We start from the raw sequence: 13,848 nt of genomic DNA, 5'->3' as shown, positions 1-13,848 counted from the left end.
ATTCTAGCAGACTTTTTGTACAATCTGAACCCATTATAAAGATCTATGATTTCCTAGTACTCCCTCTAACAACATGAATAACAATATACCTCCAGACCTTAAAATTCAACTCTTAGCCAACAATATGGTAATAAATCTTTCCCATACTTAATAGGGCTGATGTTTGGAAGACAAACTCTGTATGAATCCATTACTTGTTATTCAAAGCCTTTCCTTTCCATAAGATCTAGCAGAATTTACATTCTACTAGCATATCCTTCAAGAACCAGTTACCTCAACATATTTTGATGGAAGTGGATTTCTTTGACAAAGAGACCTGAGTTTCAATTGATAAATGACGGACAAAAGCAGCTACACCCAAAGAAAGAACACTGGGAAATGAATGTGAACTATCTGCATTTTTGTTTTTCTTCCCAGGTTATTTATACCTTCTGAATCCAATTCTCCCTATGCAACAAGAGAACTGTTCGGTTCTGCAAACATATATTGTATCTAGGATATACTGCAACATATCCAACATATAAAGGACTGCTTGCCATCTAGGGGAGGGGGTGGAAGGAGGGAGGGAAAAAAAAAAAAAAAAACGGAACAGAAACGAGTGTCAATATAAAGTAATTATTAAATAAAAATTAAAAAAAAAAAAAGAACCAGTTACCTCAGAGGCACAAAAGACAGCTTTTGATAAAGTATACAAATTTGTGTCAAATTTAATTCTAACTCTATCAAATTTATCTTAAATAATTCTCACAAACTAATAATGAAAATTTTTTTTTATAACGTGGCAAACATTTCACCGGTTTATTAGATATCTTCTTTTAATGTAAAAATCCAAAGCATTGAAATAGTAAAAGTATTACACTTGGGGATATATAAAGCACAAATATCTTAGTTAAGAGTTATCTACTTTTGGAAGGTTTCTTGCTTTCCTAAAATAATTTCTTAACAGTTGTGTGAAATTCAGAATTTGCTTAAATTGGATAAAATGCAATTTAAATTAAAAAAAAAAGAAATTATGGAAACCTAATCGGTATCTAGGAATGTCAATCTAGACTACAATCCAGATAAATAAGGAATGCAACTAAATTTAAAAAACATACAAAAATATACATACTTGTCATGTACCAAATTCTTAAAAGTATTTTCAGCTGAATAACTCCACAGGATAAACATTGTTAATAATTCACCCAAAGTAATAAATGCATAAGAATAGTATTTCTTTAAAAACTTCAATCAGCAAGTATTTACATTAGGTGATTTCCAATCATTATTTTAAGTTAGAGGTTTTAATTTACTTTAAGATGATTCCTGGTCTATTTTATTCTTCCTGACATATTTCTAGTCTTCCAGATGCTCCTTAATCGAAGATTGACTTCTCATTCTTGAATCCTGCTTTTCTCCTTGAATTACTGCATCTTTTCTTCTGTCTCTCCCTTTCTCTTAAAAACTGCATTCTCTACTTCTGATCCTGTCCAGTCTGTGCTCTCACTGTAAACAATAAATTGAATAGAGTTCATCAGAAAAGTAAACAATTTTTCCTATGATTCCTTTGCATAAAGGCTTAAGAAGTTATATATAACCTTACCTAAATACTTAAACCATGTATGAGAATACATACTCTAGAAATGTACCAATTTGCCTCTCTTCCCCTCAAGTTTTTTTTAAGTTTACGTTTTAAAATCTTAAAATAGTTACAAAATATACTTTTAAAAATATAAACTTGTTATTTCTTCAAAAGCCATTCCCCAATGGATAGGTGGTCAAAAAATATGAAAATACTGTTCAAAAGACTGAAACTATTAGCAACAGAAAAGATCGAATCAATTCAAAACAATTTTTAAGTCTTCACCTCATACCTAGAAAATTGGCAAGGATTTTTTTTGAAAAGACAGAGTAATCAATGTTGGAGGAGTTGTGGGAATGTGGCACATTAATATCTGAGTGGTAGAGCTGTCAACTAATCTTACCAATCCAAAAAGCAATTTGGAAATTTGCTAAGATATTAACTAAAATAAGCATACCCTTTGACCCAGAGCTCCTACTGGTGACATATGCTACAAAATCAATAATAAAATGAAAGGTTCAAAAAAATAAATAAATAAAATGAAAGGTTCCATAAACATCAAAATATTTATAGCAGCAGTTTTTGTTGTAGCAAAGAATTAAAAACATCTGTCCATCAATTGTGGAATGGCTAAATAAACTGTGCTACATGAATGACAAAATATTACACTGTTAACAAAGAATATGGAGAATACAAAGAAGCAAAGACAGATTCATACAAACTAATAATACAAAATAAACAATGTAAATATAAAGACTACAAAACTGAAATTGAATGCTGTGAAATTATAATGATCATAATTATCTATAAAGAAATAAGAATACACTTCCTTTCCTTTTTGGCAATTTGGTATAGTCTAGAGATTTGGAACCGTTCATATGAGTTCTGACTTGGTTGATATGTTAGTTTTACTTAACCCTTCCTCCCCTTTTCTTATTCTTTGTTAAAAGGACAGATCTTTGAGAGGGGGGAAATGGATCAATGATATAAAAATAAAAGATATAAATTTAAATTTAAAAAATGTTAAGCCTATTTTACAAAATACACACACATATATATACACAGTCACAAACAATGACGCTTTGTCATATTTCTATCAGAGCAGATGACACCTGGATAGTTAACACTAACAATTAAATTTTTATTTTATCTATTTATATTATGGAACCAGTTCCTTTAAGACTAAACTTTATTTCCTCTTTCTACAAACTCTAATAGTACTTTTGGTAATATAACAACTGTTAAGTTACACAAATTTTCATCAGTGAAAAATGTGAAGCACTTATTTTTCTGTGTGTGTGTGTATGTGTGTGTATGTGTTTATTAGGTCAGATTCTGATTTACAAGTTAAACTATTCATTTTCTAATCTCTTAGAAAACAAGAACCTATTGACATAGTCTCTTTAATTTGGATTCCATGAGCCTGAGGTAAAGTGAATGAGTCAGAGGCCCAGATTATAAATCTTGATCTGGTTAACATGGAGTTTTGAAGTTTTTTGATTCTTGTTTTGTTTTTTAAATACCAGACAGACCCCAGACAAAGTATCATCATGTTTGGCTAGGCCATGCTATCAAGGAGAGGCAGTTTTTGGTCAACAGGTTATGGGGTAAAAGGCAGAACTACTGTGATATCACCAACTGTTCATGCTGAAGAAATATACTTTGTTCAAAGGTAAAATATTTTTCCAATGTATTTTTATTCTATCTAAAATACTGCACGAAGAGCCATGGACTGTCATTTTGTAAAACTTGTCATGTTAAAAATATTGCTTTAAGGTTTATTAAGCTTTTTTTCTGAATATAATCTTGTCAAAAAGATAGCAAATTATTACTATCCCCACTTTATAGAATAGAAAACTATGGCTCAAAAAATGTTAAGTGACATGTACTTATGTAATATCAGAATTAGGATCCAGAGCAGGTTTCTGACTCAAATCTGATGCTCTTTCCTTTATGCAATATGGTCTGTAATGACATTTACATTATTAATGGCCATAGTTAAGATGGCTTCTCTATATGTATTTACAACTATTTTCTTGCTTTGCTTAGATAAGTCCACCCAAACGACAGAAGCAGGGTCAACAGTAAAATATCACGACAGTGCCCCAAGAACATGTAAATCAAACAGCTTTAGAAAAAAAGGGGAAAACTTTTCTTTTAGGGCTCTATTAAAGTTATATATATGAACTACCTAGTTCCATTCAAACAAAATTCCCAATTTCTAGAATTTTGTTATGAAATACAGTCAAATTCCAGTCAAAACTTGTTGAACATTATTTTCGTTTACTGTTAAATTATATAACCAATTTCAAAATTTTCCCAGTACATTCAAAATCCTCTTCCTTCTAAGACAATGTGTGAGTCCTTCAAAGTAAGACAATTAAGAAAGTAATGCATAATCTATATAAGATACTTGTTTCCCTGAAAAACAGCAATAATTATCTAGAAAACAGGAAAAAGAAAAAAGAAAAACTACTTCCTGAACACAATTTCCAATTCCAGCGATAATGCGGATATTCTAAATGCTTCCCTTATAAAATTACATAAGGATAAGCACAGATCCTCTGCATGCAGGGTTACCAAATGACCTCATTACCTTTATTCTGAGAAACCAATGAAGAGTTTAACAAATCAAATTTGCTGAACTTGGTACACAAAGGAAAAAAATCCAGATAAATAATGTCACTTTTTAAGGTCAAAAGCTTCAACAGCATTCACCATCACCTTAGTCCACATATTTCTGTCTCATAAAGGTATTTTTAAAGACAGTTTCTTCATTTACAATTGGCCATAACTTTCTTAAACAAGAATTTTACATGAAGTGGTGATCCTAGAATTCATACAATTTGGAGGGGGGAAAATACACAATTCTACAGAGACCTTGAAGTTATTATGTCTCACAGGCTGTTGGAATAAATAATATGCATTCAAAAAAATCACACATTCAAGCAAGACATGAATACATTTGTAAAAGATCAATTAAATATCTAAGACTTAAACATTTTTGTTCTATGACAGTTTTTCAGAAACATCAAATTTCCTAATTTGTGACATGCCAGGGCTGAAGGGTCAAATCTTTGTGGAGTCATTTAAAAAATAATCTTTTTTATGTGAAGAGATGATTAGAAACCCAAGTATAGCAATCCCTTAAATTTATACGGATTTGGGTCAACCATGCAGTTCTGCTTCACTTTACTAGCTGGTCATGTGACTGGGTGCAAACTCATTTCAAGGAAAAGGTTGTGTGTTACACTGTATTTAGAACACATATCTTTGAGAACAAGCAGAAGAGTCCTTTTAGTCTTATCAAAGAATCTTGCTTTTTAGTTGCTAAGAAACTACAATTTTACTGTTTTAAAGCACTGAAGGAAACAGCCAATGATTAATTAAACCCATGAAAATCAAGGGCATCTTTCACATACTGTGTAATATGAAACAATTGCTATCAATAGCTAAAATTTAAATTACACTTTTTTTTTTAAAGTAAGCTATTAATATAAATACTAGAACAGATAAAAACCCAATTTCTTCCTGCATCTTCAATGGTCTAATGTTTCTAGAGAAAGCAAAAAAAAGATAGTATGTTTAACATAGTCAATGCTGTAGATTGGAGAAGGTTTTTCTTCCTGACCCCTGTCGTGAACAGCTGATGTCATGAAACACAAGATCTGATTAATTCCATTTAGTACTATAACAATTTTAAACTAATATTTCTCAGGAAATGTGTTGCTGTATTTCCATTATTTCTTTTCAGAGTTTTATATCTATCTTTTCTTTTACAGTACTCAAGTCTAAAAGAAAATTTAAAATGTCAGAATGCACTCTAAGATATAAAAATCGGTTAAGAATGCTAATAAAAATCATGCAAATCAAACTCAAAGTTCTATATCCAACAATAATTCGTCCTAATGAAAGAAAAACTATCAGATTAGAAAAAAAAGAACTTGATTCTTCAATACAGAATATATGATAAAAGTTAATCATAATAAAATATTTTAAAAACTTGAACACATTTTTTAATTCACGTTCTTTAAAGACCATTCATCTGCTAAAGGTTTACCCAATCTAATTAATATCTTGCCATCAGTTTTATTCATCTCTTCTCAGCATTTATAACATCTCACCCTTAAAGCACTTTACATTTTCCTGCCCAGAGAGGTCGAGTCCTAAACCCAATCTTCCCTTTCCATTCCTCTTCCCTTCCTCCTGACACGGACTCCAGAAGCACCAATTGTGCGGCCAAGCTCCCTGCAAACCCCAACCTAGACTGGCTGCCCTCCCTCCCCCGAGCCTTGCCACCTCCAAGGCCACCCCCGGCCCCCAGTCTCCCCACCGAGCTGGAAAAACAGAGGGTTACCCCTTCCTCCTGCCCTACTTTTCTTGCCCTTTCTCCGATACTGGGGGAGCTCGGCGTTCCCTCCCGCTGCTCCCCTCCAAGAGCTCCATGGCCCCTGTCCGAGCAGCAGGACCTCCCCATCTCACCTTCCGGAGTCCCCGGCTTGACGGGCTAGGGGGTCTGGCCTGGACCTCCCTCCTTCTCTCTACTCCCTCGCCCCCGGGCTTCCGCGCCCCCACGTCTGCTTCCCTTTCCCTGTTCCCCGGCCTCCGTGAGACTCCCAGGCAGACTCCCACCCCCTACCCCGAGCTAGCGCCCTGGGGGAGGGTCTCCTCAGCAACGCACGCCCCTCCCCCTGCCTCAGGCCGAGCTTTCGGGCTCGGACCCCGGCTGACAGGATTCCATCCCTTCCCCGGCCCTCGGCGGAGGCCGGCGGCTCGCCTCGCTTGGGCCTCCTCCATCCCCTGGGAGTGCCGTCCTTACCGTTCTGAGCGGCGCCGGGCCCCGGGAGCAGGGAGCCGGTAACCAGCAGAAGGAAGAGGGCCAGGGAGCTGGGGAGCGGCGAGCCCGACATCCTCTCTGGCCGGAGACAGAGCGGCGAATGGGGCGAACAGGAGGGGGAAGGGGAAGGAAGGGAGGGAGGGAAGAAGGGAGGGAAAAAGGGAGGGCGCGAAGGAAGGAAAGTGCGCGCGCAGAAGCTCGAGCGCGAGGAGGCGGGGGAGGCGGAGGCGGCGGCGGCGGCGACCGCGAAGACAGAGGTAGCACTCGGTCCTTCCTCGTCCTCCGACCGCCGCAGCAGCCAAGCCTCGCGAGAGTACGGCACCGGATGCCCGGAAGGCCCTCGCGAGAGAGAAAAAATACGGGGGCGGCGAAGGAGGAAGACTCGGCCGGAGCGGCTGCCCTCCTCTTCCTGTTCTGATTGGCTGAGGCTCAGATCATGTGAAGAGAATACCCTTCCCCCCCATTCTCATCCCGTAATGCGAGCTGCTGCCGCGGAAGGGGCGGGGCTTGGAGCTGGAGGAAGCGCCTGAGAGTCCGGCGAAGGTGCTCGGAGTCACAGATCATGGCGTGGTCGGATTATAGATTCAAGGCTGGCAGGAGCTGGCGTGGCCGGGTGCAGTCTCAGTTTTTTCATTTATGGAGTGGGGATGAGACCATCCCATCCCCATTCCCGCCCTTGGATATAGAGCTGGGAAAAAAGTGCTCCGTGAATCCCCTTAAAAATGCTAGTTCTCGAGAAGGGCCGCCCCCCCTAACCTTTCCCAGAGTCACCCAGCCGAGGTAAGTAGCGGAGCTGGGCTTCAGGTCCTCCCAAGTGCTCGTTCCCCAAAGAGCGTCTGCGAGCAGCCCCCTAAGGATCCCGGGAGTCCAAGCTGCCGCGCCACCGGTCAATCCGCCAGTCATCTTTAAGGCCTACTGGGTGCCCAGCACTGCCTCCCGCGGAGCGGCCACGCGCCAGCAGCAGTAGCCGAGGATGCGCGCAGCCGGTGGATGGGGATTGCCGGCGGCAGCGCTGAGAAGCCACCTGCTGTGAGCGTCCCTGTTTATGGGTGGAGAATTTTGTATATTTATTAACCTATTGTAGATGGAGTTGTGATTTGGTCTAGCCATTCTGAACAATAATTGAGGAGAACTATGCCCCCAAATCAATTAATTGTACATAGCCATTTACCCAGCTGGGGCCATAGCCAAAAATCTCCATATACAAAAATGTTTATCACAACTCCATTTTAATAAAAAACTAAGGGGGTAGCCAGAAATTGAAAAATGACCAAATTATGGTTCACGTATGTGGTGAAATTGTGCTGTAAGAAGTGAAGGGGATGGTGTCAGAGAAACCCATAGAGATTTTCATAAACTGATTCAGAGTGAAATAAGCAGAATCTAGAGAATGATGTATACAATAACAGCATAATGCGAAATATTCGTGAAAAACAAGAACTCTAAAGCGATGACTCCAAAAAACAAATGATAAAACATTTTAGAGACCTGCTGAAAGATAATAAATTCAAGGTGCCAAATGAAAATACATTTTTGAACATGGCCAATATAAGGATTTATTTTGCTGAGTTATGCATCTATTTTGCAAAGGTTTTATTTTTTCTTTCACTCTAGAAAAAGGTTAAAAGGGAAAGAGGGAAGCTAGAAAATTATTTACTAAAACGAACAAAAAGAAAAGTACAGAAAGAGGTTCATTGAAGAATTTTTTTTTTTACTACCTGGAGCTACTTTGAAAATAAGTTGATGTTATTAAATGCTTAGAAAAGAAAAGTATGTTCACAGTACAGATTAACAATTTTGTGTTCAAGTCTCTTTGTTCTGTTTTGTGTCTAAGAATTTATTTGTTATTGGTTAAGTTAAAAAAAATTTAAAGAAAAAAAAATAGAAGTTCTAAGTAAGTTGGTTATTTAAACATGGAAATAACTTTTTGGCATCAGTTTCTTTAGCTCTTGTGCCATACCAGAAGTTTCACTTTCCTGGTCATTTAGACAGTCATTCAACAAAAATTAATTAAGGTAAAAAATGTGGTCCCTGCTGTTCAAATTGTAATGGGAAACACAACATAAAAATAACTCACTCTCTCTGTCTTTGTCTCTCTGTCTCTGTCTCTCTCTCTTTCTGTCTCTCTGTGTGTCTTTCTTTCTCCCTCCCCCCATCCAAACATATACACAGGGTAAATAGAAGAAGATCATATCATCAGGAAGACCCTCTGTATAGATTTAAATCTTACAAGAAAATGAAGGAATTTTTTAATGGACAAGAGACAGAAAAAGTTACAGACCATCAAATTAAATGAAAACAACCTGAATCCTGGTTGGCAACAAGTAATTTTCTGAGTATTGCTGAATAATTGATCAAACTTTCAAGAGTAATCTTTCATTCCCCCTATTCTCAGAATTGTTCAGAACTCAGGCATCATTTCCTCCTTCCTTAAAAAATGAGACGCAAAAAAACAATTAAGGGCTTTCTGTATTTGTAGTATCAGAATGTTAGAGCTCATTTTACAGATGAGAAAACAATTTTAGAAGGGTTCTCTAGAACTCAGCAGAGGGGCCACCACTTAGAAAACCACATATTAACATTATATTTTTATTTTGTTTTTGTTCAATATTTTCTTTACGCTGGTTAAGGTCACCCTGAGGAGTATTTTGGCCTCCCTATGATACTGCAATAATAGGTTCAGATTTTGGAGCCCTGAGGGTGCCTTCTGTGACAGAAGAGACATTCTCCCACAGCATGGTGACTCAAATTTCTGAAATGAGCTACACATGCCTATATGTGAATAAACTATAAACACCTAAGAGCTTTTAGGCCATTTCAATATATTATTCCTATTCTCCTTGCTACTAGTTCTGAACTCTTTAAAATGTTATAATTTCATCAGCTTGGTAGCCACCTAGCTTATCTCCTTGCAGGCTCTTCTCTCAGCCTTAATGCCATTTTCATATGGATCTTAAAAAGAGCATTTATCAAGTAATGCCCCTCAGTGGTTACATGATCACTTTCACATCCAATGAAATGCCTGGCATGTGGTAGGTGCCTAATAAATAGAAGTATCCTTAAGAATTAAACAGGACACATGTAATCTTCATCTTAAAGATCAGGAAATCGATGTTCTGAGCTGTTAATGCTGTGACCTTACATAAATTAACAGGAATACTAAGGAGAATAGCCTTGTTAGCCTTGATCTTTTAAATCTAAATTCTTTGCTCTGTTCATTTCACTAAAATATCTTCACTGGCTTCCCTAGGAAAAAACTGCAAATTCTATAGCCTGGCACTCAAGGCTACATCTTCCTCTGGTACAAAATGAAATACCAGAGTGAGTCATAAAAGGGCTAGTTAGTACACATCTAAAAAAGGAAGCAGCAAATCCCAGAGAATCAGCAGGGCTTCATCAGAACAGGTTGTGCCAAACTCACTTTATTTCCTCATTTGACAGTGACTGCTGGTAGATAGATCAGGGAAATATTTACTGATAGAGTTACTTCATTTTAGCAAAGGATTTGATAAAGTATTTCATGCTTCTCTTATGGGGAAAAAAATGGAAATGTGTGGGCTGGGTGACAGTATAGCTAAATGAATTCAGAACTGGTTGGATTTGTTGAACTTAAAAAGTAATGACTAGGGACAGCTAGTTGGTGTAGTGAAGAGAGCACCAACCCTGAAGTTAGAAGGACCTGAGTTCAAATCTGCCCTCAGACACTTAACACTTCCTGGCTGTGTAACCCTGGGCAAATCACTTAACTCCAATTGCCTCAGGGGAAAAAAAAAGTGATGATTCATGTGAAGACCGAGTTAGCACCCTGGATGCCTTAGAATCAGCCAGTCAGGATAAGCAAAAGTCCTTGGTCTTTATTCTTTGGTCTTTAGGGGTAGAAGTGAACAGGATGGACACAGGATCTCCATGCCTTCTCTTCCTCTACCGCCAAAGTGACTCTGGCTTGTCTTATTCCACGCCCTAATCCTTCCCACAATTCTCTGTATACACCAAAAGATTGAACCAGCACAGAATAGTGGAAAGGGCCATTTTCCAAGCTTATGTTAATAGTGTATTGTCCAGTTAGTAATTAGCTTAAGTGCTCAGTTGTCTGACTTCAGTACATCAACTCTTTTCAGCCCTTTACAGATTCAGAGTAATAAATGGTTCAAGATAGAAGGAGGTCTCCAGTGAGGTGCCCCAGTGATCTGAGCTTTTCCCTGTATTATTTAACATTTTTATCAAAGACTTGGTTCAAGGCATATATGAAATGCTTATCATATTTGCAGGTGGCATAAAACTGGGAAAGAGTGGTAACACAATTCATGATGAGAGGGTCCAAAAAGCCTTTAACCTAGTTAGAACAATGGGCTGGATTTATTAAAGTGAAATTTTATAGAGATAAATGTAAAATCTTATACTTTGGTATGTGTAAGATTGAATTGAATTCACCAGTACAAAGTGAGAAGAGACATCATTAGACAGCCTTTCGCAAAAGGTTGGGGATTTTTAGCAGAACACATACTTAATTTGATGTAACAGTATGCTATGGCAACCCTAAATGCTGATGTGATTTGAGACTAGTATAAGGAGTTGCTAGGCTCACCGTCCTGTACTATCAGAATACATCTCTAGGTGCCAGCTAAGAAGGCATCCTTTAAGAAGAGTATTGATGAACAGGGAGCCTAAAGGAAGGCAGCCAGTGTAGTGATCTGGATGTTTGACCTAAGGAAGTGATGGTGTGGGAAGGATATGGGAGCTGACTTCAAGAATATGATGGGGTGGCCCATGCAAGAAGGACTCTATTCTTCTGGGTCATGGGAGGGGGGCAGAACTATGAATAATGCTTAGACATTCCAAAAAGGCAAATATGCTTAATACCAGAGTAAAGGGGGGAGGGGAAGATCCTACCTCTTAGAGTTGTCCCAAGAGTCAACTGGTTCAGTAGCCAGTAAGTTACTTCTCATTGGACATCTTCAAGCAGAGGGTGATGACTTTGTAAAGCTGCTTAAGCTGTGGCTCACAACCCTATATGGCCTGGATGTGGAGGATCATGAAAAATTTGCAAAAAATCAGCAAAAGTTTCTGATTGTGCAATGACCAAAAATTAATTCAAATTCAAACACATAATGAATTCAAGGTATTTCTGGCAGCGCTTTGCCCCTGTTGCATTCCCTGCAGCTTTACTTCTCAACATACATCATGTGCACTTCACACTGATAATGCGTGAATTAGAAAGAGGGTCATGTAAAAATTTCTTGGGGTCCCAAGTAGAGAAAAATTTAAGATGTCCTGACTTAGTGCATGTGCTTTCGTGGGGAATTCTTTTGTGGTAGTGACTGGATGAATAGATGCTGAGACTCCCATAAATCTTTAGAGCTCTGTGAAGAGATTTCACCAGATGTTCTCTAGGGTTCCTTCCAACTTCAACATCCTAAGGACCACCATAATTCAATCTCAACTCACTTTTCTAACTCATCTTTTACTAATCACTTTTATGAATCCTATAATCCACCAGGTCCATCAAGGCACACTAACTGGTCTATTACACATCTTGCCCTATCCTATATCCATAAATGCTTGGTGACACATTGGAGTTAGGTAGACCTGAATTCAAATCCACTTCATTCACTAGCTATGTGAGCCTGGACAAGTCATTTAACCTTTAGCTGTCTCAATTTTTTCATCTGTAAAATAATAGTACCTCTCTCCAGAATTGTGAAGATAAAAAGAAATTGTGTTTGCAAAGTTATTTTCCAAACTTAAAGCACTATATAAATGCTAGTAATTGTGATTATACAGTTTACTTTTTTTTCCTCTTAACAACTTATACTCTCAGTGTATAGGTATATTTGGAGTTTGATAGTTCATACATGTCAAAAAAAATTAATGCTAATATATTCTAAGGTGCCTATGAGAAGTTTTTATTGAATTTAGCATTATTCCATGTTCAAGCCAAGCCATGTCCCAACTGACATCGTTTCCCATGTCCCCTCACATAATTCTCTGCTCTAAGATGATTTGAAGTAATATTTTAAAGAATCTTGGATAAGGAAAATATGATAATAGGTTAAAAAATAACATTTTGGGGTTAATATTCCAGAACATTCCAGAATTCTGTTCCTTCCTGGCACAGTTCCCACAAAAATGGAAAAGTTTTTCTCTGTGATTATTAATATAATTTCCAAAGAGGACACTCCCCTTTGGAGACTTAAGGTTCAGACTTCAATCTCTTCTAGGAGGTGGAGAAATAATCTTATCTGAAGGAGAGTTCAGTTTTTACCCTTGATCCATCTCAAAAGAAACACCTTAGCATTTGTTCACTAGGGAAAAGGACAAATCTGGAAAGGGCTTTAAGTTCAACTTAGGTTCGGCTAGAGCAGGTGTCCTAAACTTTTTAAATAGGGGGCCAGTTCATTGTCCCTCAGACTGTTGGAGGGCCGGACTATAGTAAAAACAAAAATTTTATTTTGTGGGCCTTTAATAAAGAAACTTCATAGCCCTGGGTGAGGGGGATAAACGTCCTCAGCTGTTGCATCTGGCCCACCGGCCACAGTCTCTAGAGAAACTAAAATAAGGCTTTTAAGGGGGTAAATGCTTCCACTTATACAGTCTAATTTTCTCAATCCTGCATAAAAACTATAAGATTTAGTAATAAGGGGTCATAAAATTGAGAGTTTGATAGGATCTTAGAAATTGTCTAGTCTAATCCCCCTGTTTTGTAGATGAGAAAAAAAGGACCCACAGAGATTAATTAACTCCATGTCAAACCTAGCATGAAAGCAATATTTAAGACCATCCTAGGATCATATGGACCCTAGACTCATGGAGCAAAGGATCATGGCGATAAAAATGTATATACTTCACTATTGTATAAACTTTGCATCCTACTAGTAAACTAGTAAAAACACTCCAGACCTAGCACTGAGTTTCCTCCTGGTGTGATCCTTCCATTTCTCGCACACCAGAGTCCTTAAAATTGTATCTTAAGAGCTGCTCAAGATAATCATGGTTTAGGCCAAATTTTAAACTGCCAACCTACAGAGAATTTCAGGGCATGGGGGGGAGGGGCAAGAGGAGGGGTGTGTGAGTGGGGTTTGTCCTGTCAGCATTACCCTCTATCCTCTCATAAAATTCCTGTGCCAGAATCTTGGACAGTCACAATATTCGAATTTGGGGTCTGTGCTTGTTTGCTGAGTAGTACAGATCCTAGGAATTTTTCCAGATCAAAGCAAGAACTCAAGAGCACCGAGGTGTAGGACTTAGATGGGATTAGCCCATCAAAGTAGTCATGTTCTCTTTGTAGTCTTCTCTAGACCAGCTCTGTCCATACTAAAGGTGTCCATATTACTATTCAGTGAGACTGCCTGGTTCACTTGTAATCTGTGAGCTTCGGCCAAGCTTGTCCTCTGCCTCAGGAAGATTCTCTGTCTTTAGGTCCCACTTCCTCAATGAATCCTTCCTTTATCTC

General features: G+C 38.2%; 1 protein-coding gene and 1 long non-coding RNA gene across 2 annotated transcripts in view; both read right to left on the bottom strand.

Annotated features, from left to right (window-relative positions):
* The window catches only part of NPTN (neuroplastin), a 67,782-nt gene extending 61,029 nt beyond the window's left edge, over positions 1–6,753 (bottom strand). Inside the window, exon 1 of the mRNA XM_051982329.1 lies at positions 6,381–6,753. Within this exon, the coding sequence (XP_051838289.1) occupies positions 6,381–6,471 (91 nt within the window). The 5' untranslated portion in view covers positions 6,472–6,753. The remainder of the gene's footprint in view (positions 1–6,380) is intronic.
* On the bottom strand, positions 798–6,369 carry LOC127552005 (uncharacterized). The gene is made up of 2 exons (XR_007951219.1): positions 6,044–6,369; positions 798–1,485 (listed from the first exon to the last, which is right to left on the bottom strand). It is a non-coding gene; the product is annotated as an uncharacterized LOC127552005 (long non-coding RNA).
* Positions 6,754–13,848: the final 7,095 nt, after the last annotated feature.

The sequence above is a fragment of the Antechinus flavipes genome, chromosome 2 (assembly GCF_016432865.1).
Source record: "Antechinus flavipes isolate AdamAnt ecotype Samford, QLD, Australia chromosome 2, AdamAnt_v2, whole genome shotgun sequence".
NCBI lineage: Eukaryota > Metazoa > Chordata > Mammalia > Dasyuromorphia > Dasyuridae > Antechinus > Antechinus flavipes.
This window is presented reverse-complemented; position numbering and strand designations above follow the sequence as displayed.